Genomic DNA, 26,304 nt, shown 5'->3' with positions numbered 1-26,304 from the left:
CCCTCTAGTCCTGCTATCCTTTCTAAGAGGGAAGAATCTCTCTACCTCTGCCCTATCCATCCCCTTCATTATCTTGTATGTCTCTATAAGATCCCCCCTCATCCTTCTGAACTCCAACGAGTACAGACCCAGTCTATTTAGTCTCTCTTCATAGTCCAACCCCCTCATCTCCGGTATCAGCCTAGTGAACCTCCTCTGCACTCCCTCCAAGGCCAATATATCCTTCTGCAAGTGCGGCGACCAAAACTGCACACAGTACTCCAGCTGCGGCCTCACCAGTGCCCTGTACAGTTGCAGCAAGACCTCCCTACTTTTATATTCTATCCCCCTCACTATAAAGGCCAGCATCCCATTCGCCTTCTTGATCACCTGCTGCACCTGCAGACTGGGTTTTTGCGACTCGTGCACAAGGACCCCCAGGTCCCTCTGCATCGTAGCATGCTGCAGCTTTTCACCTTTTAAATAATAATCCCTCCTACTATTATTTCTGCCAAAATGGATAACCTCACACTTGCTAACATCTGCCAGGTCCTCGCCCACTCGCTCAGCCTATCCAGATCCCTCTGCAGACTTTCCACACCCTCCACGCAATTTGCTTTTCCACACATCTTCATGTCATCAGCAAATTTCGTCACCCTACACTCGGCCCCCTCCTTCAGATCATCTATATAAATGGTAAATAGCTGAGGCCCCAGCACCGATCCCTGCGGCACTCCACTAGTCACCAGCCGCCAATCAGAATAGCACCCATTGATACCAACTCTCTGCCTCCTATTAGACAGCCAATCCTCTATCCATGCTAACACCTTACCCCCAACTCCGTGCACCCTAACCTTCTGTAGCAATCTTTTATGAGGCACCTTATCAAACACCTTTTGGAAATCTAAAAACACCACATCCACCGGTTCCCCTCTGTCTACCACACTAGTCACATCCTCATAGAAATCCAATAACTTTGTCAAACACGACTTCCCCTTAACGAATCCGTGCTGCGTCTGCTCTATCAGACAATTCTAGGTGCCTCGCTATTTCTTTTTTGATGATGGATTCTAGCATTTTTCCAAGTACAGACGTTAAACTAACCGGCCTATAATTCCCTGCCTTTTGTCTGCTACCTTTTTTAAACAGCGGCGTAACATTAGCCGTTTTCCAATCTTCCGGCACTTCCCCGGAATCCAGTGAATTTTGGTTAATAATTACTAAGGCATCCACTATTACCTCTACCATGTCTTTCAGAACCCTGGGATGCATTCCATCTGGACCTGGGGACTTGTCCACCTTCAGTCCCATTAGTCTATCAAGCACTACCTCTCTAGTGACAGTAATCGCATTCAGGCCCTCAACTCCTACCATCCTTCTATCTTTAAGATCCGGCAAACTATTCGTGTCCTCCTCCGTGAAGACTGAGGCAAAAAACTTATTTAAAGCCTCAGCCATTTCCTCATCTCCCACCGCTAAATCCCCCCTCTCATCCTTTAAGGGTCCAACATTCACTCTAGCCAGCCTTCTCCTCTTTATATATTTATAAAAACTCTTACTATCCTTTTTTATATTTAGCGCTAGTTTAGCTTCATAGTCTATCTTTCCTTTCTTTATCAACTTCTTCATCATTCTTTGTTGATTTTTAAATTTTTCCCAATCTTCTAATTGCCCACTACTTTTAGCCACTCTGAATGCATCAGCTTTTAATTAAATACTCTCCTTTGCTTCCTTAGATAACCACGGCTAGTTATCCCTTCTCCTACAGTCCTTCTTTACCATCAGAAAATATTTCTGCTGAGTACTGAAAAAGATCTCCTTAAAAGTCTTCCACTGTTCCTCAGCTGTCCTACCAACCAACCTGCGCCCCCAATCTACATTCGCCAATTCCACTCTCGTCCTATCGCACTCCCCTCTGTTCAAACAGAGTGGAGCTGAATCCACAAAAAGATCAGCCATGATCTTATTGAATGGTGGAGCAGGCTCTAGGGGCCAAATGGCCTACTCTTGCTCCTAGTTTTGATGTTCTTAAGTTGTGGATACTTACTGAGCTTCTTTCTAAGGTGACGAGAAGCGTCCAAAGAATAATATGCTTTGCGTTTTATTGTGTCTGATGAAAAATAGGAAAGGATGATCAGCAATGAACTCCTCAGTGAAGTTGAAACATCGAAATGTCATGGTGACCTCTGTGCTGGCTGCTGCCTCACTTCCTTCCTCATGAATCTCCACAAAGGACTCGTGAATGACTTTGGACAAGGACAGGACATCCGCCTCTGTCATGCCGGAGAAATCGGCACTTTGCAAATCGAAAGCCTCTGACATTCCCAAGGCGGAAAGCGTGGGCTTCAGGTCATAGCTTCCTTCCAGGGTGAATTTAGGCAGGTGGACAATTGTCTCGGAAAGATCCAGGTTTTCCGGGCTGGTCCATTGCGATAGCTTGTCATACGTCAGCTTTCTCTGCAGCTAAAACGGAGAACAAATCAATGCTGGATGAGAGAGACGAATTCTGACCTTTTCCAAGAACTCCATGCTGGCCCGGCCTAGCATCAGAAACAAAGCCTGCTGTTGCTGATTAACCTCGCCTCTCCAATTCTCTTCAGCTGTGAGAGGACTCTCCCGCTAAACTTCCCCAAATATCTGTCCCATTGCCATTCCCCACCCAGTGAAAAAATAGTTTATTTTATTAGTCACAAGTAGGCTTACATTCACACTGCAATGAAGTTACTGTGAAAAGCCCCGCATTCCGGCACCCGTTCAGGTACGCGGAGATTGCTACGCCTTTCCAGAATCAGTCTGGGGATAATTGAATTTATTCCATTCTGCGTATTTCTGGTAATGGTCAGTTGTTACATTGCCTTTTAGAGGAAGATAAAGTCAAGGTGTTTTTAAAAATTAAGAACAATACAAACACCCTATTTCCACAATTCCATGATAAATCATGTAAACGTGTGTCAAACAAACACGTCTGCCTTGTTTTAGCCAGTTTTATCATAATAGGGGAGGGCCTAGTGGCATTATCGCTAAAATATCAATCCAGCCACTCAGCTAATGTTCTGTGGATCCGGATTCAAATCCCGCTACGGCAGATGATGGAATTTCAAATCAATAAAAAAAACCTGGAATTAAGAATCTACTGGTTGACCTTGAAACCATTGTCCAATTGTTGGAAAAACCCATCTGGTTCACAAATGTCCTTTAGGGAAGGAAATCTGCCGTCCTTACCTGGTCTGGCCTACATGTGACTCCAGAGCCACAGCAATGTGGTTGACTCTCAACTGCCCTCCAAGGGCAACTAAGGCTGGGCAATAAATGCTGGCCCAGCCAGCGCTGCTCATGTCCCAGGAATGAAGGGGGAAAAAAATGAATGAACTAGCCGAGACTCCTCAGACATCATCTTTCAAATTGCCTTATGAATTAGGAGTGGGCCATTTGGCCCCTCGAGTCTGTTCCACCATTTAATAAGATCATGGCTGATCTGATTGTCACCTCAATCCCACATTCCAGCCTACCCCCAATAACCTTTCACTCCCTTGTTAATCGAGAATCTATTCACCTCTGCCTTAAAAATGTCCATAGACTCTGCTTCCACCACCTTTAGAGGAAGAGAGTTCCAGAGACTCACCATCCTCAGAGAAAATATTTCTCCCCATCTCCGTCTTAAATGAGTGACCCTTTATTTTTAAACAGTGACCCCCTAGTTCTAGGTTTGCCAATGAGACAAAAAATCCTCTCCACATCCACACAATCGATGCCCGTGACCTTTACCACAGAGGAGGACAAGGGAAACAAACTCATGGGAACGTCATCATCACTTGAAGGTTCCCCTCCAGGGAGCGCACTTAGAATCATCGAATCCCCACAGTGCAGAAGGAGACCATTCGGCCCATTGAGTCTGGACCGACAACTACCCCATCCAGGCCCTAACCCCATAACACCACGTATATACCCTGCTAATCCCCCTGACACTAGCCAATCAACCTAATGCACACATCTTCCTGTGGGTGACGCAGGGAGAATGTAAAAACTCCACGCAGACAATCGCCTGAGGCTGGAATTGAACCCAGGTGGCTGGCGCTGTGAGGCAGCAATGCTAACCACTGTGCCGCTGTGCCACCCCTACTTGGTGAGAGTACATTGCCAATCCTACACCGATGTTGGGTTAAAAATTCCTAGAACTTTCTAATCTCACTGTGACTGGAGCTACACCACATTTAGTGACGTAGCTCCACCCACAGTGGGCGGTATGGTAGCACAGTGGTTAGCACTGCTGCCTCACGCCGCCAGGGACCTGGGTTCGATTCCCGGCTTGGGTCACTGTCTGAGCGGAGACTGCACATTCTCCCCGTGTCTCTGGATTTCCTCCGGTTGCTGCGGTTTCCTCCCATAGTCCAAAGACACGTGGGTTAGATGGATTGGCCATGCTAAATTACCCCTTAGTGTCAGGGGGAATTAGCTAGGGTAAATGTGTGGGATTATGGGGATAGGGTTTGGGTGGGATTGTGGTCAGCGCAGACTCGATGGGCTGAGTGGCCTCCTTCTGCACTGTTGGATTCTGTAATGAGCACCCCCGGAGCACCACCTTCTCCAGGGCAATCAGAACAGGCAACAAACGTCCCAAAAACACACTCTTAAACCGTACCTTGTCCAGTCCACCGATTTTATCCGGTAGCAAGACGATCATGCTCAGCTCATTCTGAACATAAGGAAGCTCCAGGATGCTAGTTGCAACCTCGTCGATGTAGGCCGTGTTGAACATTCCTGTCTGACACATCATTTTCACCAGCTTCGACTCATCCTGGGGAAGGAGGGTTTTATTTAAAGTTTACTAACCGCCTGTAATAAATGTCAAACTTTGCTTGAATCACATTCTGTCAAATTATAGGACCTTTGTGACTCTGAATGGCCTTTCCTGAGTATCAGCTTCATCAAATTTCTTCTCCCAGTTGCCTTTGAAGTAGATGGCATTCACTAGAACGAGCTTTGACCCCTCATCAATTGTGCCTTGGGCCACCAAGTCTGGGATCCTACCTGCGGTTAAAAGGTGCACAACATTTATTAATCGTTGCAGCATTTTAAAAGTACTTACAGCATAGAAACAAGCCATTTGGCCCACCAGGTCTATGTCAGTGTTTTACACGATCCCCCCCCCAGGTCTGCCCTTCACTGAACCTTATCCTTCTATTTCATTCTCCCTCGTGCGCTTATCTAGTTTACACTGTCTACTCTACTTCCATTGGCCATGATAAATTGCCCCTTAGTGTCAGGAAGACCAGGGGAGTAAATACGTGAGGTTATGGGGATAGGACCTGGGTGTGATTGTTGTTGGTGCAGACATGATGGGCTGAATGGCCACCTTCTGCACTGTAGTTTCTATGATTCCCTCTTGTGGCAGCAAGTTCTGCATTCCAACCCCTCTGGGGAAAGGCATATCTCCCGAATTCATAGAACCTCTGGAGTGCACAGGGAGGCCATTCGACCCATCGAGCCTGTACCGACAACAATCCCACCCAGTCCTTATCCCCATAACCCCACATATTTACCCTGTTAATCCCCCTGACACTACGGGGCAATTTAGCACGGCCAATCCACCTAACCTGCAAATCTTTGGACTGTGGCAGGAAATCGGGGCACTCGGAGGAAACCCACGCAGACTCCACACAGACAGAGACCCGAGGCTGGAATTGAACCTGGGTCCCTGGTGCTGTGAGGCAGCAGTGCTAACCACTGTGCCACCGACTTTTGGATTTGTTGTGACAGTCTCAAACTTGAGGCTCCCAGCTCTGGTCTCAATTGTGAAACATTTCTTATGGGCAGAATTTCACATTTCTCTGCAGGTGGGTTTGTTGAAAGAAGCCCTACAGTGCAGAAGGAGGCCATTCAGCCCATTGAGTCTGTGCTGACAACAATCCCACCCAGGCCTTATCTCCATAACCTTACATATTTACCCTGATAATCCCCCAACACTAAGGGGCAATTTAGCATGGCCAATCAACCTAACCCACACAACTTTGGACTGTAAGAGGAAACTGGAGCACCCGGAGGAAACTCCCCAAGGAGAACATGCAAACTCCACACAGAACTGAACCCAGGTCCCTGGCTCTGTGAGGCAGCGGTGCTAACCACTGTGCCCACCCTTCTGCTTGAGGGGAGGGGAACGTGCACTTTGTGGGTAAAATTCCTCGGATGGGCTTCCCACTGGGTTCCCACTCCGATCTCTCTGCTATTCCCTGCTGGGGCAGCTGAGACCTCAGCCAGCCCATCCACCCCTTACCCCAAAGGTGGTCAGTCATCAACCTCTAAAGGGCTGTTTCCCGCCCACCTTCTTTCTCAGGCTGGCGGGAGGGGTTTTGGGGTCTGTAGAAGGCTGAAAATAATTGGATTCAGGCCTCAGTTGGGAGCATCAGAAACCCCCTTTTAGCATTGGGTGCCATTCCACTGCTTAAAGCCCAATAACCGCAGGATCTTCCTCCTCCCCTCAGCTTCTAGCCAACACCCCAAACCTCAATGTCCATCCTCCATCGCCCCCCTCACCTACCCTCCCCGCTCTGAGACCCCCACCTGTTACCTGGCCCTGAAAGCCTATTGGCTGCGGGTGGGTCAGGATCCTGTTGGTGATTGGACCTCTCCTGTCTCTCCAGCTCGGCCAGGAATTAACATCTCACTTCCGGGCTGCCCGGCCAATCAGAGGAGGCGATGACGAGCCAAAGCTCTCAAAAGGAGAGCAGTTTAAGGGACCCTGGAAGGGGTCAGGTTGGCTGAACTGGACTCCAAGACCATCTACCCCTTTGTCCTCCGGTTTGGGTCACTGTCTTTGCAGAGTCTGCACGTTCTCCCCGTGTCTGCGTGGGTTTCCTCCCACAAGACGTGCTAATTGGGTGCATTGGCCATGCTAAATTCCCTCTCAGAACAGGCACCGGAGTGCAGTGACTGGGGGATTTTCACAGTAACTTCATTGCAGCATGAATGCAAGCCTTCCTTGTGAGAAGGTGGTGAGAGGACTCTGGCAGGGGTAGGGGGAGGATAACAGTGAGGAGAGGTCAACAGCAGGGGGGGTGGAATCGATGGCAGGGAGAGGCCAAGACGTATTTACTGATTCTTAACAGGAAATGATTGATGCATAGACTAATTTAATGGGAGATTTGAGGGACTTCACCACCATTCACTGACAGATCAACATCATCATTAGCTTTGACAACCTCACTTTACCCTCAGTCTGTTCTTTCACCCACGAGTTGATCTGGATTCTGGCCTCCTCGCACCTTCCTGCAAAATCAACAGTGGTAACTTCGGTTCGGTAGAAGTTCAACACGGATTTAAGGTATTCCTGTTTAAAAAAAAAACCAATAGAATAAGGAACACATTGAAACACAGCAGTGAAGTTGGCAGGTAATTGCAAAAATCAGCAAGCAGAGATATGGACTCAGAAGTTAAGCGTGAAACATTGTCATCTCGGACCAGGTTCAATGGATAAGCTAAATGGCCCTGACTAATTCCACAATCTGTTGTTCTGTGTGAATTCATATTAAACGTATTTGCACCATATGTATTTCAGATATGACTATATTTGAGACGTGAAATATTGACTTATTCAGCTCATTAATCTTATGCGGTAACTAATTTTCACATTTACATTAACAATGATCCACAGTAGCATTATATTGACCATAAGATTAAGGAGCAGAGCTAGGCCATTTGGCCCATCGAGTCTGCTTCACCATTCCAACATGGCTGATACATTTCTCAACCCCATTCTCCTGCCTTTTTCCCATAACTTTTGATCTCCTTACCAATCAAAACCCTATCTATTTCTACCTTAAATACACTCAATGACCTGGCCTCCACAGCCTTCTGCAGCAATGATTCCACAGATTCAGCACCTCTGGCTGAAGAAATTCCTCCTAACCTCAGTTCTAAAGAGTTGGCCTTTATTCTGAGGCTGTGTCCTTGGATCCTAGTCTCCCCAGTTTCAGTCAATCTGTTCCAAGAATTAGTTTGAATGACCCGACCTCCACAGCCTTCTGAATTCCGCAGAACCTCTTTATTTATCATTTTAAAAATATTTTCATGGGTTGTGCGCATTGCTGGCAAGGCCAGCATCTGTTGTCCATCCACACTTTCCTTTGAACTGAGTGGCTTGCTGGGTAGTTAAGAGCTAGTCACATTGCTATGGGTCTGGAGCCACATGTAGGCCAGACTGGGTAAGGACGGCAGATTTCCTTCCCGAAAAGATATTAGTGAGTCAGACGACCGACAATGGTCATCATTGCAGGGCCTGGCTTTGAATACTGGATTTTATAAATTGAATTTAAATTCCACTTGCTGCCACGAGGTGGAGTTCGAAGCCATATCCCCAGAGCATCATTTCCCCCCTTATCGCAACAACGGTGCTTAAAATCCCCGTCCCACGTCATGCCATCCGACTGATGCATTCCCATCTCGCCCCTTCTTCATAATGCCATGCCAATCCCACCCGCCACTCCACACCCATCCTCCCTCCTCTCCTCCCTGACTCCCACCTCAGCTCCCTTACGTTGCCTAGAAAACAAATCGAGACAGGCGTCTGACTGGATCGGAATTCTGTTGCTTCGCTCCCCATCTTTAAGCAAATTATGCAAACTTCAATTTAAATTTAGTTTTGTTGAAAGTGTTTCTCGGGGGTGTGCAAATTTTTTTTTTAAACCAATTCCGGTATAAACTCAAATGAATCTGCAGTTTCTCTAACTGCACCAGGATAATGGAGGTGACGTGGGGGTGGGGGTGGGGGTGGGGGCGGGGGGTGTTCTTGACCCACTTGTGGCCAGTCAGAGGCTCGCAGCTCTATTGAACAGCAGCGCCTCTGGGGAGGTGGTGGCCACTGCTGGCACTACACCCACCCGAAGCCAAGGGTCAACACTGGACTCCAGGCCACAGGAGAATGATGGCAGAAACTAGGTTATGCAACGCCCAAGCACCCACCCCCCGCCCCCCCAACTCCCCCACACCACCCTCTGCTGCACCCACAACTTCCCAGTGAGGGGTCCCTTAATCAGGCATTGAATGTCTTTGAATGAGGGACACCCCTCTCCCCAACAAAAAGCCTGCGAGCAAAAGTCATATAATCCCATTTGCGATGATAACAACAACGTCAACTGGGTTATTTATAAATATGATGGACACTTTACTGTTCCTGATTTGTGAGGCACAGATGACGAGGACTCTAAACATCAATGCACAAACGGCCACAAGCAACTGGTTTGCCTCTTGAGCCTCCACCCCACCCATCACCCCCACCCCATGACGAGGCCCCAGTCCATCTCTGGGTTAGTTGGTGGGGGCAGAAAGGCCTTCCATCGGTCTTCCTGCACGGATTTAATCAAGGTGGAGACAGGAAGGCAGGCTTGATGGGCTGAATGGCCTCTTTGAACACTGTAGTGTCTCGAAGGAAGATCCCACAAAAAGCAACGTGACAAAGATCAGGTTATCCGTTTTTGTGATGTTGATTGAGGGATAGTCAGGTGAGGGATAACTGCCCGGCCCTTCATCAGAATAATGCCATGGGATCCTTTACATCCAGGGGTTGTGGGGTGGGGTGTTGAGGTGGGGGGGATGGAGTCAATTTAACATCCCATCCAAATGTCAGAATGGGCTCACTCCTACCCCTTCGCCCTCCAAAACCAGATTTAATACAATATCTGAACACTTTCTTATTTAACCATTTTCTATCGCATCTTACGGGATGTAAGTTGAAGCTTTTTTCCACATAGAGACCATTTGCCACTTTCAGAAGACAGGAAGAGCCAAGGTTATTCAAAACTGATTGCAGTCCCTGGAATTCCGAATGGATGTGTCCTTCTGTATCGAAATGCAGCACCTACAAACAAGAACAGGTGTCAAATTCACTCTGAAAACTTGGTTGTGAGCATGTTTTGGTAACCTAATCTATCACGCAAACCAGCCTCCCATCCACTGACTCTGTCTACACCTCCCACTGCCTCGGCAAAGCAGCCAGTATAATTAAGGACCTCACGCACCCTGGACGTTCTCTTCCACCTTCTTCTGCTGGGAAAAAGATTCAAAAGTCCGGAATCACGTATCAACCGACTCAAAAACAGCTTCTCCCCTGCTGCCATCAGATTTTTGAATGGACCTACCCTCACATTCAGTTGATCTTTCTCTACATCCTAGCTGTGACTATAACACTACATTCTGCATTCTCTCCTTTCCTTCTCCCCATGTACCCTGTGAATGGTATGTTTTGTCTGTATAGTGCGCAAGAAACAATGCTTCTCACTGTATACTAATACATGTGACAATAATAAATCAAATCACAAAACCTTTTGCGCATTCAAGTATTTCATTGACTTTTGTTTTGGTCGCTCAGTAGGATGAGACATCGGTGTTGCAGAGTATTTTTTCCCATTGGGCACTCAGCTCTCACCTTTATGAACCTAGATTTGTCGAAATCGTTCTGAAGCACCTCACTAGAGCCCAGCCGGCCCGAATTTGACACCAAAACAGAGAAGGAGATATTCGGACAGTTAAAAAAGGGAGATTTTCAAAGAGCGTTTCAAAGGAGGCAGAGAAGCAGAGAGTTTTACAGAGTTCCAGACATCCGGCTCCATGGCCATCAGTGGGGGACTGATGGAAATTGGCAACGGGTTTAGCAGAGAAATGTTCCTGGATGCCAAAAACATTTATCCAATCATATCAAAAACCTTTTGTCACATGGATCTTATCCCCAGCTCTCAAGCAGGGTGTTCATGGATCTTTTAGCAGAAAGCACAATCGATTAAGGTCAGATTATTCCTCCTCATTCTACCCCTCAATTACATGCCGTATCCTAATGGATAGTACCTCAATGTTGTACAGCACGGATTCTTACCCTGTGAGAATCAGCCGGGCAAGGCAACTGTTCAAAGATTCTCTGACCTTGGAAGAATTAATCTGCCAGAGTTCCCACTGCTGAGATCTCCCAGAAGAGAGTCAGATTGAGTAATTTGCACTTGTGTGAGGAACTATCATAGAAGGAGTTAAATAAAGCTCTTGGGATGGGAAGGTACTGGGGAGGTGGGGCGGTGGAGGGGTTGGTGGGGTGGGAGCAGCGGGAATTGGTTACTGAGTTGGGTGATCAGCCATGGTCAGAACGAATGATGGAGCAGTCTCAAAGGGCTGGATGGCCTACTCCTGCTCCTATTTTCTGTGTTTCTGTATTTGCCAAGAAAGCAAAGAGTTCCGCTCTCTGATCTTTGCTCGAATACACTGCCAAACTAACCATGTTAAAAGTTTAATTATTAGTCACAAGTAAGGCTTACATTAACACTGCAATGACTGAACTGTGAAATTCCCCTAGTCACCACAGTCCGGCGCCAGTTCGGGTCAATGCACCCAACCAGCACGTCTTTCAGAATGTGGGAGGAAACCGGAGCACCCGGAGAAACGCACACAGACACGGGGAGAATGTGCCAACTCCTCACAGACAGTGACCCAAGCCGGGAATCGAACCTGCGTCCCTGGCGATATAAGGCAGCAGTGCTAACCACTGTGCTGCTCATGTGGCAGAAGTTTGTAGAATTTACAACAGAGAAGCAGGCTGTTTGGGCCCAATGGGTCTGTGCCCATATTCATGCCCCTTACCCTACACCACATCCTTTCATTCCTTTCACCCCCTTTCAATGGATCTACATCACTCCCCTCAGCTACTCCCTGCAGTAGCAATTCCACATTCTCACCACTCTGGGTAAAGAAATTCTTCAGACAACTTATTTATGGCCACACCTATGGAGAGAAACAGCGTTAACCTGGGGCTTTTCACTCCTGCCCATGGCGGAAATCGTCGCAGGCAGGACGGAAAATTTGACGGACCAGCCAAAGGTCTGTTGAATTTCTGGGATCACCCAAATCCAACGTTAACTCTTTCTCCTCTCTCCACAGACGTTGCTTGAGGATTTTCAGAGAGTGTTTCTTGTTTTTATTTGATTTGTGGTCCTCCCCTAGTTTGGTGACCACCCCACAATGTCATTTGTAATTCTGCTCAGGCCCATCCGGACAGTCTCTTACAACCTTCATACCTTCTATATCACAATATATACACTCCTCCCCACCCCATACTAAGAACCACTTGATCTACTGAAAGATGAGGGGATAAAAACACCTTAAAGAACTATGGCCATTCTGGGATAGGGGAATCAAGGACATTCTTCTCAAGCCATCCACACCATTGAAACTAAGCCAGGAAATTGCCAGCCTACTGAATCCTCTGCCACATTGACCCTTGTGTAGATTCTCGAATGATTAATAGATACTTGATTAAGATTCCAGAGGGGTTGCAGGAGAAACAAGTACAAATGGTTAGATAAAGAAAAACAGATATTACAGAAGTCAAACACTGTATGGTTTGCGATCTCTGGGTCATCCAGACTAGCTTTTGTTCAAGGGCCTCCATTTGTGCTGTAAACTCTACTCTCCAGTCTAGTCTGTCCCGCTACCCGTGGCACAGTGGTTAGCACTGCTGCCCTCCGGCACCAGGAATCGATTCCAGGCTTGGCTCACTTTATGTGTTGAGTTTGCACATTCTCCCCGTGTCTGCATGGCTTTCCTCCCACAGTCCAAAAGACGTGCAGGTTAGGTGCATTGGCCGTGCTAAATTCTCCCTCGGTGTACCTGAACAGGTGCTGGAATGTGGCGACTGGGGGATTTTCACAGTAATTACAATTGCAGTGTTAACATGAGCCCACTTGTGACACTAAATTTAAACTTTTTACCTGTACCAGTGAGAATGGAGAATTTGGCGCTCCGCGGGACTGGAGAATCCCAGCCCTGGGCGAGGTCGGAGAATTCTGTGACTCTACTTATACAAAGAATTTTTGGTGCACTCACCTTCGCCATTTGTTTGCTGGTGTGGCCTTTAGCACCCAAGTACACCATACCAAGAGCAGTTGAAATACTTAACGGAGCAAAGAAAATATTCATGGTTCCATTATCTTCACAGAGCCTCAGGTAGAGGTCCAGGGTAAAGCTGTTATTGGCAGCGGTTAGAATGCCCATCACTGGAAAGGAAGAGAATGCAGAGATGATCAACTGATGACCGTGAAACCACTGTCGATTGTTGTAAAAACCCATCTGGTTCACCAAGGAAGGAAATCTACCGTCCTTACCTGGTCTGGCCTACATGTGACTCCAGACCCACGACAGTGTGATTAACTCTTAAAAAGAAACTCTCTGAAATGGCCTAACAGGGCAATTAGGAATGGGCTTTAAATGCTGGCCCAGCCCGGGACACTCACATTCCATGGACAAATTTAAAAAAAATTGTAGGAGGAAGCAAAGACTGAGGGAATGTATAAGAGTCCCAGTTTGCAAGATTTATTTACTTAAACTTAGTAGCTCCCCTGCCGAGAGACACATGAGGCAGTCAAGGCATTCCTATCCACAGACCAGTGTTCTTACCTTGCTCCGGTGTCCAGTAACCACGTCTCCCTCTTCTACGTCCGGTGGGAGCTCAGCGCTCTGATTTGACGGGCAAGCTGTGACAACGGGAGTCAGGGGATATGGCCGTGTCAGCTGAATCGTGCGTTGTGGATGGTGGATGAAAATGGAGGCCATTCTGAGCATTTATTTCTGTAGTGGAGGGTTAGCAATTGCACCTGGAGTCACCCAAAGACATAGAGTCCTTACAGCGCAGAAGAAGGCCATTCAGTCCATTGAGTCTGCACTGACTCTTCAAAAGAGCATCTTACCCACACCCACCACCCTATCCTCGTAACGCCAGGTTTACCAACCCCATCCCACCCCCCAGTCACCTTCAGGACATTGGGAAGTGGTGGCCCAGTAGTATTATTTCTAGACTACTGATCCAGAAACTTAGCTAATGTTCTGGGGACCCGGGTTCAAATCCCACCATGGCAGATGGTGGAATTTGAATTCAGTAAGAAACATCTGGAATTAAGAATCTACTGATGACCATGAAACCATTGTCAATTGTTCAAAAAACCCATCTGGTTCACTAATGTTCTTTAGGGAAGGACATCTGCCTAGTCTGGCCTTATACGTGACTCCAAAGCCACAACAATGTGGCTAGCTCTCAACTACGCTGTGAAATAACATGTGAGACACTCACTTGTATCAACCGCTAGCTCACCACCACCTTCCCAAGGGCAACTAAGGATGGGTGATAAAAGCTGGCCAGCCAGCAACACCCTTGTCCCACGAATGAATTTAGAAAAAAGAAAGGCAACCAACTTGAAATAAGTTTCCGAAACTGCTCCTTGAGTTTCCGCTGCTTATCCCATCAACATTACTGGAGCCCAAGACTCAATTTCAGCTCAAGCATGTACTGTGGGCACATCACCCTCTTCATGCCCTAAACAGGGTGCCAACAAAGCCATTTCTCAACAGTTCCTGAAAATCTGAATTTCGGCATGCAATGGAGTGTGGAGAGGACAAAATGAGTGCAGAGAACTTTCCAGTTGTGACTCAGAAAGAATAGCAGGCCATTTGAATAGCGGCAGCCACAAAAGTCAAGAAAACTGAGCAAATACCAGCATCTCTGGAGGCGAGTATAAAGATAAGTGATGAGACGTGAAGCAATACAAGACTTCGCTACATCGGTTCACCACACTGTACAAATGAGTCAGTGTCACCTTTTAGCTGCGGGGAGACCCAGCAGCACTCCTGGCCACAAGCTCATGGGTTCCCATCAGGACATTCGCTAGCTCAATGCCGGGTAACATTTTAGGTCTCACCGCCACAGAATGTTACGTTCTGCTGATCCAGCTCTGACCCCACGGTCATTGCTAGCTGCTGCGTAGATGTGGTTGGCGGGATGTTTGCGGCGTCCAGCATTCGCTCGCTGCCTCTTAATACATCCCTTCAGCCAGCCTGCGCCTCTGCAACCCTCGACGGACCATTCTGAGCAAGCGTCCAAGGTATCGAGTGGCTGGGAGGATCGTGTTCACAGGTTCAACTGATCACATTGTCAGGTTCACCTATCCACTGGATTTGTTATTCTAACACATCTCACACAACCAGACATCCTGCCCGGTATCCCTCATTCTGAAACTCACTCAGACGGAGGGTTTTCCAATTTGGAACCCCGTGCTGTCAGGACAATACTGGTATTTTGGGCAAAGGGGACTCTCTACCATGGATATAGAGGGTGGGATTTTTCAACTGGTCTTGCTCCGAAACCGGAAAATCCTGCCCGAAGTCAACAGGTCTTTCCGTGGTCCATTGCCCCTTCCCCGCTACGATTCCTGTGGCAGGTAGAATGTTTGTTCCAGAGACTCGCAATACCAGCAGGACAAACTATAAAAGTGGACAAATAACTACTGGAATATTATCGAATCAATGTTCTTAACTATTCTCTTTCAGTAGGACACTGCTGAAACTGTCTGCTATAAACACCAGCTGCCCAACTCACACCCATCTCTTGTCCATCTCCCGTTCCCAACTCAAGTGCTCAATTCTGGCCTTGGCTGGTTGTCTGTGCAGAGTCTGCACGTTCTCCCCGTATGGGTGGCATAGTGGTTAGCACTGCTGCCTCAGGGATCCAGGATCGATTCCCGGTTCGGGGGACTGTCTGTGTGTTCTCCCCATGTCTGTGTGGGTTTCCTCCGGGTGCTCTAGTTTCCTCCCACAGTCTGAAAGATGTGCTGGTTAGGTACATTGGCCGTGCTAAATTCTCCCTCAGGTGGCGACTAAGGGATTTTCACAGGAACTTCAATGTTAATGCAAGACTAATTGTGACACTAATGAATAAAGTACATTTTTAAGATTATTTGAGGCAGGTAAATGATGGGCCAAGTGGTCTCCTTCTGTGCTGCTTCAGCTGATAATTCTTCATCTCTGGTCCCTTTGAATTGTGCCAGGGGGTCTGGGACAGATTTAGACAAAATGCATTTCCTCAAAGCCGAGAAACTTACCTATCTCTCTCTCTCTCAATAGAGAAGAGCTAAATTATCCCCTATTGAGTCTTTTATTCAATGGCTTTATCAGCGATGTGGTGGAGGGTATTGTATAGGACAGCCTCAGTTGATCAGTTTTGGGTTTTTCTCATGCAATCATTTCTGATGTTGTGATGCTCTCAGAGTTATGCAAGGACAGAGTAGATTCTGGTCACCATCAACAAGAAGGGTTAACCAGCCCCACTGAGACTTTCTAACTCCCTGAGTTCTGGCCACGTGATGTTCATTCACACAACTGCGTGGCACGGTGGCACAGTGGTTAGCACTGCTGCCTCACAGATCCAGGGACCTGGGTTCGATTCCCGGCTGTCTGTATGATCCCCTGTGCTAATTCTCCCACGAGTTTCCTCTGGGCACTCCGATTTCCTCCTACAGTCCAAAGACGTGCAGGTTAGGTACACTGGCCATGCTAAATTGGCCCTTGGTGTCCCAGGATCTGTGGGTTAGAGGGATTAGCAGGGTAAATATGTAGGGTTACAGGGACAGGGCCTGGGTGGGATTGTTGTCAGTGCAGACTCGATGGGCCGAATGGCCTCCTTCTGCACCGCAGGGATTCTATGACTCAATTCTATGAACTCTAGACTCAGACTGAGAATGTTACCCAACTGTCGCCTCACAGTTTTTAATGCAAGCCACATAAGCTGACGGCAAATGCAATTCACAAAAATTGGACTGTAGCTTAGTGTTTAATTCCGATTTAAGAACATAAGAACATAAGAAATAGGAGCAGGAGTAGGCCATCTAGCCCTTCGAGCCTGCCCCGCCATTCAATAAGATCATGGCTGATCTGTCGTGGCTCAGTTCCACTTTCCCGCCCTCTCCCCATAACCCTTAATCCCTTCTCTTATCAAAAACCCATCAACCCGCTTCTTAAAAATATTTAGCGAGGCAGCCTCCACCACTTCAACGGGCAGAGAATTCCAGAGATTCACCACCCTTTGAGTGAAGAAGTTCCTCCTCAACTCCGTTCTAAACCGCCTCCCCTTTATCTTGAGGCTGTGCCCCCTAGTCCTACTGTCTTTTTTGAGCGGGAAGAGTCTCTCCACCTCTATCCTATCCATCCCATTCATCATCTTATACGTCTCAATGAGATCTCCCCTCATTCTTCTAAACTCTAACGAGTACAAGCCTAGTTTATTCAGCCTCTCCTCATAGCTCAATCCCCTCAACTCCGGTATCAGCCTAGTAAACCTCCTCTGCACTCCCTCCAGGGCCAAAATATCCTTGCGCAGGTGCGGCGCCCAAAACTGCACACAGTACTGGGTGAATACTGGGGTTCTTGCCCCGAGAAAATAAAATTACTTTTCAAAATCAGAGGAACATTATCTTCAGTTAACCAGGCTGCACAGTGTTCACTTAATTTCATGTATTGAAGGGATGGAATTAACAAACCTAGAGCACCATGCCTTCATAATGAAAAGATAGCCTCTATGTGAATGGCCTCACACACCAAAACAGCACGACTAATCTTAAAGCAACCTTGGTCTAATACGACAATAACAAGAGCAGAAAATGCTGGAAAATCTCGGCAGGTCTGACAGCATCTGCGGAGGGAGAATAGAGTCAATGTTTCAAGTCTGGATGACCTTTCATCAGATCTTCGACACAGCTCTGACAAAGGGTCACATGGACTCGAAACATTGGCTCTATTCCCTCTCCACAGATGTTGTCAGACCTGCTGAGGTTTTCCAGCATTTTCTGCCTTAGCTTCAGATTCCAGCATCCGCAGTAATATGCTTACATCTTGGTCTAATATCGCGCGGGCAACCAGACATTGCCGGGGAGAAGCAAGTCATATCATTACAAAGCAAATGTTTCCAGAAGGTTTGGTAAACTGATAATCCAATGTGCCAAAAGTGCAGGTTCAATTCTTGTTCCAAAGTTAAATGCACTCCGTAGTCTCGAACAACTGAGACAGGAGGCCAGGTTGTGGTAAAGTGATGGACCTGGCTCACTGCTAGGGGTATTGAATGATGCACACAACAATCACACCAGCCATGGCACATCTAGCAAGGGTGGCTAACTGGACAAAATGCACCAGGGACCCAGGTTCGATTCCTGCCTCGGGTCACTGTCTGTGTGGAGTTTGCACATTCTCCCCGTGCCTGTGTGGGTTTCCTCCAGATGCTCCAGTTTCCTCCCACACTCCAAAGATGTGCGGGTTGGGTTGAATGGCCATGCTAAATTGCCCCTCCGTATCATGGGGAGCAGCAGGGTAAATGCTTGGAGTTACGGGGAGAGGGCCTGAGTGGGATAGATAGTTGTTGGTGCAGCTTTGATGGGCTGAATTCTAAAATTTAGGGATTCTAAAAAGGAAAATGGATCTTTGCATCTGTGCCCCGTTGGGCAGGAGACAGCGTGATGGAACCAACACGGGGTTTGAGGGGAGCTGAAAGGAGAGTTACTCCCACCAAAGGAATGCCGTGCGAGAGCTGATCGGACCGCTGCCATGACATGGATTCCCTGGCTCAAACATTGCACACAGCGCTCGATACTGACCTCATGCTTGCGTAGTCTGTTTTAACGTGTGCAATGACGTGTTTGATTCATGTAGGCTTTCTCTGATTACGACCCAGGCACATGGATGCCTGATAACAACAGCGCTTAGAGCGAGATGAGTCCAGTGGCCAGTCCTGACTGTGGCCAGGTCTCTGCTGGGAAGGCTAACGGAGCTTAGAACAACCTCATCCAGAGGAGCTTGAGTTCTTGGTGTTAGTTTTTATCATCAAAATGATGAGGGGAACATTGCAATTTCCCAGAGGTTAAAAATGTGTCAAAAGGCAACAGCACCTGACTTTCAAAGCTTTCCAAAGCAGCGTCACTTAGTAAGTCACGGGCTTACTAATCAGAGGAAGAGCTTGCTGGGGTGGGTGGGCAGACAAGACAGATTTGACATTCAGATATCACAGTAAGCAATCTCTGACCTTCTCCTCAACCACCACCCATTTTTAACCGATTAAAGCTATTCCCTGAAGAAAACATTTGAATTGTTATCTTTGAATTCTTGAGGCCACATTTCCTGCATGAGAAATATGTTCAGTCAACATTTCCGAAAGGAGGAAGAGAGAAACCCAGTCGGTTAGGAATGAGGAAGAGTAAAGAGCACAACTCCCCCCACCCCTATCCCCCCCAACCCCCCACTAACCGACTAACCCCACCCCTACCCCCACCCCGCCTCCATCCCCCTCCCCACCCCCACACCCACCCCGCCTCCATCCCCTCCCAACCCCCTCCCCACCTCCATCCCCACCCCGCCTCCATCCCCTCCCCACCCCCACCCCCACCCCACCGCCATTCCCTCCCCACCCCCACACCCACCCCGCCTCCATCCCCTCCCCACCCCCACACCCACCCCGCCTCCATCCCCTCCCCACCCCCTCACCCACCCCGCCTCCATCCCCTCCCCACCCCCACACCCACCCCGCCTCCATCCCCTCCCCACCCCCACACCCACCCCGCCTCCATCCCCTCCCCACCCCCACACCCACCCTGCCTTCATCCCCTCCCCACCCCCTCACCCACCCCGCCTCCATCCCCTCCCCACCCCCTCACCCACCCCGCCTCCATCCCCTCCCCACCCCCTCACCCACCCCACCCCCTCACCCACCCCACCTTCATCCCCTCCCCACCCTCACCCACCCCGCCTTCATCCCCTCCCCACCCCCTCACCCACCCCGCCTCCATCCCCTCCCCACCCCCACCACCATTCCCTCCCCACCCCCTCACCCACCCCACCTTCATCCCCTCCCCACCCCCACACCCACCCCACCTTCATCCCCTCCCCACCCCCACCCCGCCTTCATCCCCTCCCCACCCCCACCCCCACCCCGCCTCCATCCCCTCCCCACCCCCACACCCACCCCGCCTCCATCCCCTCCCCACCCCCACACCCACCCCGCCTCCATCCCCTCCCCACCCCCACCCCACCGCCATTCCCTCCCCACCCCCTCACCCACCCCGCCTTCATCCCCTCCCCCACCCCCTCACCCACCCCGCCTTCATCCCCTCCCCACCCCCTCACCCACCCCGCCTTCATCCCCTCCCCACCCCCTCACCCACCCCGCCTTCATCCCCTCCCCACCCCCTCATCCACCCCGCCTTCATCCCCTCCCCACCCCCTCACCCACCCCGCCTTCATCCCCTCCCCACCCCCTCACCCACCCCGCCTTCATCCCCTCCCCACCCCCTCACCCACCCCGCCTTCATCCCCTCCCCACCCCCCTCCCCACCCCACCTCCATCCCCTCCCCACCCCCACCCCGCCTCCATCCCCTCCCCACCCCCACCCCGCCTCCATCCCCTCCCCACCCCCCTCCCCACCCCGCCTCCATCCCCTCCCCACCCCCCTCCCCACCCCGCCTCCATCCCCTCCTCACCCCCCTCCCCACCCCGCCTCCATCCCCTCCTCACCCCCCTCCCCACCCCCCTCCCCACCCCGCCTCCATCCCCTCCCCACCCCGCCTCCATCCCCTCCCCACCCCCACACCCACCCCGCCTCCATCCCCTCCCCACCCCGCCTCCATCCCCTCCCCACCCCATTTACTGACTACAGCTCAGCCTGGAAAGTTATTATTTCCACAAGACTCATCTCCAAACTCGGTGGCCTGGGCCTCGGCACCTCCGTCTGCGACTGGATCCTGAACTTCCTAACTCATAGACCACAATCAGCAAGAATAGGCTGCAACACCTCCTCCATGATAATCCTCAACACCGGTGTCCCACAAGGCTGTGTTCTCAGCCCCCACTACACTCCTTATACACCTGTGACTGTGTGCCCAAATTCCCCTCCAGTTCCATTTTCAAGTTTGATGACGACACCACCAAAGTGGGTTGGATCTCAAACAATGACGAGACAGAGTACAGGAATGAGATAGAGAATCTGGTGAACTGATGCGGCAACAATAATCTCTCCCTCAATGTCAACAAAAGGGAGATTGTCATTGATTTCAGGAAGCGTAAAGGAGAAAATGCCCCTGTCAACATCAACGGGGAAAAAGTAGAAAGGGTCGAGAGCGTCAAGTTTTTAGGTGACCAGTCCCCCCATGCCAACACTACAGTTAAGAAAGCCCACCAATGCCTCTACTTTCTCAGGAGACTAAGGAAATTTGGCATGTCAGCTACGAGTTTCACCAACTTTTACAGATGCACCATAGAAAGCATTCTTTTTGGTTGTATCACAGCTTGGTATGGCTCCTGCTCTGCCCAAGACCGCAAGGATCTACAAAAGGTTGTGAGTGTAGCCCAATCCATCACGCAAACCAGCCTCCCATCCATTGACAAAAGCTGTAGCTTGAGGAATACCACTCCACACCAAGCATGGCTGACCCTGGATCTCACCCACTCTTACTGCCTCCCATGGGCTCACTGGAAGGATTTGAAGTCTGTTAATAAACTTGTATGAGCGCACCTTCCTTGGTTAACAAGTTCTAGATTGGGACTGGATCCCAGAGATTCATAGAATCCAAGAATCCCTGCTGAGCAGGAGGCCATTCAGCCCATCGAGCGTGCACCAACAACAATCCCACCCAGGCCTTAACTCATATATTTATCCTGCTAGTCTCCCTGACACTAAAGGGCAATTTAGCATGGCCAGTGCACCTAACCCACACATTTCTGGACTGTGGGAGGAAACCGGAGCATCTGAAGGAAACCCAAGCAGACAAGGGGAGAATGTGCAAACTCCACACAGAGAGTGACCCGAGGCTGGAATTGAACACAGATCCCTGGTGCTGTGAGGCAGCAGTGTTAACCACTGTGCCACCGCGCTGCCCAATTCCTAGCCCCCCCCAACCCAGCCTCCACATTTAGTTGAACAACTTTAGATCTTAATCATTTCCATTTTCCTTTGGACATTTTGTTTTAACACAGGTTTCGTTTGTCTGTGTACTTCTCCAGTTCTTGCCTTGCATCTTCATCCCTCCTGCCCTTGAGTCACTCAGGCCCTACACCTTTCCTTTCCTTTTTCTTTCTCCTGATTCCTTTCCCATCCTCATCCTCTCTGACTCTGCGCTCGTGTGGAAGCGGCCCACCTTAAACATTGTCGATGGAAGCTAATCTACCTGAGGGGTTAACCCTGGAGGGCCGAAAGGCCTGCTCCTGTTCTCTGCTCTTTGTCCTCTCTCCACAGACACCGCCAGCCCTGCCAAGCACGTTCTCTTTTTATTCCCACTTTCCAGCACCTGCAGCATTTTGGTTTTTTTTTTAAACTAAACCCACCGGCTAACATGCAAAGCCAGATGTCATCTGTACCTGGAGGCTGGACAAGGGATTGCACACTCATTAATACATCGAGGAACTGGGGGTTGTAAACTCCCATCACCGCCATGCTGTATCCCCAAATGTGCTGTGATTAGCAGGATGGGTCAAACACCCTTTGTGTGGACTTATCCACCGACCCAGCAGCTCCTGGGGGGGGCACTGATGACACCTATACTCGTTATTTTCCTGAGGGTTACCCAATAACCATTCTGTGTGAAAAGGGGAGGAGATGGATAGGGGTTTTTCAGATCCCATAGAGGACACAGTGGGATCTTTCACTGTCGTTCTTTCATGGGATTTAAGTGTCGCTGGCACATTCATTGCCCATCCCTAATTGCCCCCAAGAAGGTGGCGATGAGTTGCCTTCTTGAACAGCCGCGGTGTAGGTACACCCACTGTGCTGTTAGGAAGGGGATTCCAGGATTTTGGTCTGACGGATCCAAATCAGAATGAATCATAGAATCTCTTCAGTGAAGACACAGCCCATCGTGTCTGCACCAACCACTATACCACCCAGGTCCTATCCTCGTCACCCCCACATTTACCCTGATAATCCCCTAATGCTGAGGGTCAATTTAGCTTGGCCAATCCACCTAACCCGCACATCTCTGGACCGTGGGAGAAAACCGGAGCACCCGGAGGAAACTCACGCAGACTTGGGGAGAATGTGCAGACTCCGCACAGACAGTGACCCAAGCTGGGAATCAAACCCGCGTCCCTGGCCCTGTGAGGCAGCAGTGCTAACCACCGTGCCACACAGGATGGCATGTGAATTGGAGTGTGGTCTGTTTCTATGGGGCTGCCACTCTCTCCCTTCCAAGTGGTTGATGTTGTGGGTTTGGAAGGTTCTGCGGGAGCAGGGCTTGGCGAGTCGCTCAGAGCTAAGGAAGTCCTCACTGCAGCCTCGGTGCTTGCGTACACGCAGTTTGAGAGCAGAATATTGATGAGCCCAGCAGTATAGTAACTCAAGGAGCCGGCTGTAAAGGAACAGTGCTTCATCGCACGACGTAAAGCAAAACCACGAGCCTGTGGTGAACACAAACACATCCCAAACCGGGACAATCACGGAATGGCGGACCCCGTCAGGGGCCTGCTTTATACAGGGTCCACTTGGTTAATTAATTACCAATCATCGGGGAGCTTGTATTCCACGAGTACTACAGGGAGATCAATCCCCCATGTGATTCCCCCCACGTGAGTCTGGTGGGGGGGTTATCACAGACAGCCAGTGGAAAGGGGAACTGTAAATGATGGCTGCACACTGGGAGTTGTGTGGAGGAGCAGGCAAGTTGACAATCATTTGGAAGGAAAGCATGTTCAGAACAAATCAATCACAACCAGAAATTGCCGTGGTGCAGAACAACCGGAACTCAGCTCCCTTCCATCTGCTGTAACGAAGTGAAAAGCAGTTACATAATCTATCGGTGCGCACTTTAAAAATTTGTCGTGGTCAATTAAGCTGTGCCATGGAAACGTCTGCATCCTGTTCAAAATAACCGGGCACATTTACTGCAGGGTCATAACCTTATCAACATAGAATATCGATGACAGTTAATTGTATCTACATACCGTGGCTAGGAGATGCTCCTTTGTCGCACAGTCCAACCCCCCACAAGGCAACAGAATGAGGTTACCTTAAATTCTAAGCAAATCGAAAGTGTTGTCGAGATAGCGGATGTAATCAACTCACCCCCAATCCCCGAGAGCTACGTTTTGTTAGTTTAATGGTTCTGGCAGAAACATATGGACATAAGAAGCCTCACAACACCAGGTTAAAGTCCAATAGGTTTATTTGATAGCAAACGCCAATGGCTTTCAGGGCTTTGCCTCCTTTGTCAGGTGAGTGGGGAGGTTTGATCACAAACAGGGCATATAAAGACACACACTCAGTTTACAAAATACTGATTAGAATGCGAGTCTTTACAGCTAATCAAGCCTTAAAAGGTGCAGACAATGTGAGTGGAGATCGTATTAAGCATAGGTTAAAGAGATGTGTATTGTCTCCAGACAGGACAGTTAGTGAGATGTTGCAAGCCCAGGCAAGTCGTGGGAGTTTCACGTAGTATGACGTAAACCCAAGATCTCTGTTGAGACCGTCCTCGTGTGTGGAACTTGGCTATCAGTCTCTGCTCAGCGACTCTGCGCTGTCGTATGTCATGAAGGCCACCTTGGAGAACGTTTACCCAAAGATCAGAGGTCGAATGCCCATGATTGCTGAAGTGTTCGCCAACAGGAAGAGAATAGTCTTGCCTGGCGCTTGTCGAGCGGTGTTTATTCATCCTTTGTTGTAGTATCTGCATGGTCTCCCCAATGTACCGTGCATCGGGACATCCTTTCCTGCAGCGTATCAGGTAGACAACGTTGGCCTAATTGCAAGAGTATGTACCGTGTACCTGATGGATGGTGTTCTCACATGAGATGATGGCATCTCTGTCGACATCTGGCATGTCTTACAGAGGTTGCTGTGACAGGGTTGTGTGGTGTTGTGGTCACTGTTCTCCTGAAGGCTGGGTAGCTTGCTGTGGACAATGGTCTGTTTGAGATTGTGCGGTTGTTTGAAGGCAAGAAGTGGGGGTGTGGGGATGGCCTTGGCGAGATGCTTGTCTTCATCAATGACATGTTGAAGGCTCCGGAGAAGATTTCGTAGCTTCTCTGCTCCGGGGAAGTACTGGATGATGGAAGGTACTCTGTTCACTGTGTCCCGTGTTTGTCTTCTGAGGAGATTCGGTGCGGTTTTTCGCTGTGGTGCGTCGGAACTGTCAATCGATGAGTTGAGCGCCATATCCTGTTCTTATGAGGGCATCTTTCAGTGTCTGGAGGTGTCTATTGCAATCCTCCTCATCTGAGCAGATCCTGTGTATACGGAGAGTTTGTCTGTAGGAGATGGCTTCTTTAACGTGTTAAGGGTGGAAGCTGGAGAAGTGGAGCATCATGGGGTTATCTGTGGCCTTGCGGTACAGTGAGGTGCTGAGGTGACCATCCTTAATGGAGATGCATGTGTCCAAAAATGCAACCGATTCCGGAGAGTAGCCCATGGTGAATCTGATGGTGGGATGGAACTTGTTGATGTCATCATGTAGTTGTTTCAGTGATTGTTCCCCATGAGTCCAAAGGAAGAAAATGTCATCGATGTATCTAACGTATAGCATTGTTTGAAGGTCCTGTGTGGTGAAGAAGTCTTGTTCGAAACTGTGCATGAAGATGTTGGCATATTGAGGTGCGAATTTGGTCCCCATCTCTGTTCCGTGTGTCTGGATGAAGAACTGCTTGTTCGATTCCTGGCTTGGGTCAATGGGCTGAATGACCTCCTTCAGTAATAACAGCAAGTCACTGCAAGGGTGCTGCAAATCTGCAATAAAAACCGAAAGTGCTGGGAAAACTCATCAGGCCCGGCAGCATCTGCTGAATAGAATTAACCCTGAGAGTCGAATATGACTAACTGTAATATGTTATGACTATTTTACATTATAACAGTAAGTCAAATTCAACGCAAACATTAACTCTCTTTTTCTCTCGGCAGATACTGCTGGACCTGACGGGTTTCTTCCAGCTCTTCTTCTATCTGTATTTCACACCTCCTCCGATGTCTGTGGTGAGTCAAAGGTCGGCATTTTCCAGCCCCGCTTGGCACCAGCATTTTCGATCCCTCCAAAAATCAATGGACTTTGGGCTGGCATGCCACATTCCCCGCAGGCTGGAAATTCCTCACTGAAGACTCTTCTCCCCCCCCCGTTTGACCCCACAGCTGTCAATGGCGATTCTGCTATTCACCTTTATGCCTCCTCCATGCACATCTTCTATTTGGTTTCCAGTCCCGTTGCCGTAACCTTGCGCCTTTCATCAACATCCCCATTTCATTATTTAATCTCTCCTGTCTTCCAACCAATCGCAGATCTCCCCTGTCAGTCTTTCCTCCCCTCTCACTCTAGGTTCCCTAACCGCTCCCAATTCCGACAAAAGGTCACCGACGTGAAACAGGAACTCTGGCTAAAATTTTCCGGACATTTCCACCGGCGGGATCTTCCAGTCCCGCCGACAGCTGCACGCTCTCCGGCAGCGGATGGGGTGAACGTCAGGGAAAACCCACTGGCAGCAGTGGGGCTGAAAGATCCCATTGCTACCTCCAC

The 26,304-nt window shown here is 49.2% G+C and overlaps 1 protein-coding gene across 1 annotated transcript; it reads right to left on the bottom strand.

Annotated features, from left to right (window-relative positions):
- Positions 1-904: 904 nt before the first annotated feature.
- Positions 905-13,006, bottom strand: LOC145360242 (leukocyte elastase inhibitor-like). The gene is made up of 6 exons (XM_080215321.1): positions 12,835-13,006; positions 9,692-9,829; positions 7,186-7,303; positions 4,865-5,007; positions 4,619-4,774; positions 905-2,442 (listed from the first exon to the last, which is right to left on the bottom strand). Exons 1-6 carry the CDS (start codon positions 13,000-13,002, stop codon positions 2,038-2,040), a joined length of 1,128 nt encoding a protein of 375 aa, XP_080071447.1. The 5' UTR covers positions 13,003-13,006; the 3' UTR covers positions 905-2,037.
- Positions 13,007-26,304: the final 13,298 nt, after the last annotated feature.

The sequence above is a fragment of the Carcharhinus amblyrhynchos genome, chromosome 2, assembly GCF_965287045.1.
Source record: "Carcharhinus amblyrhynchos chromosome 2, sCarAmb.v2.hapA, whole genome shotgun sequence".
Lineage (NCBI taxonomy): Eukaryota > Metazoa > Chordata > Chondrichthyes > Carcharhiniformes > Carcharhinidae > Carcharhinus > Carcharhinus amblyrhynchos.
This window is presented reverse-complemented; position numbering and strand designations above follow the sequence as displayed.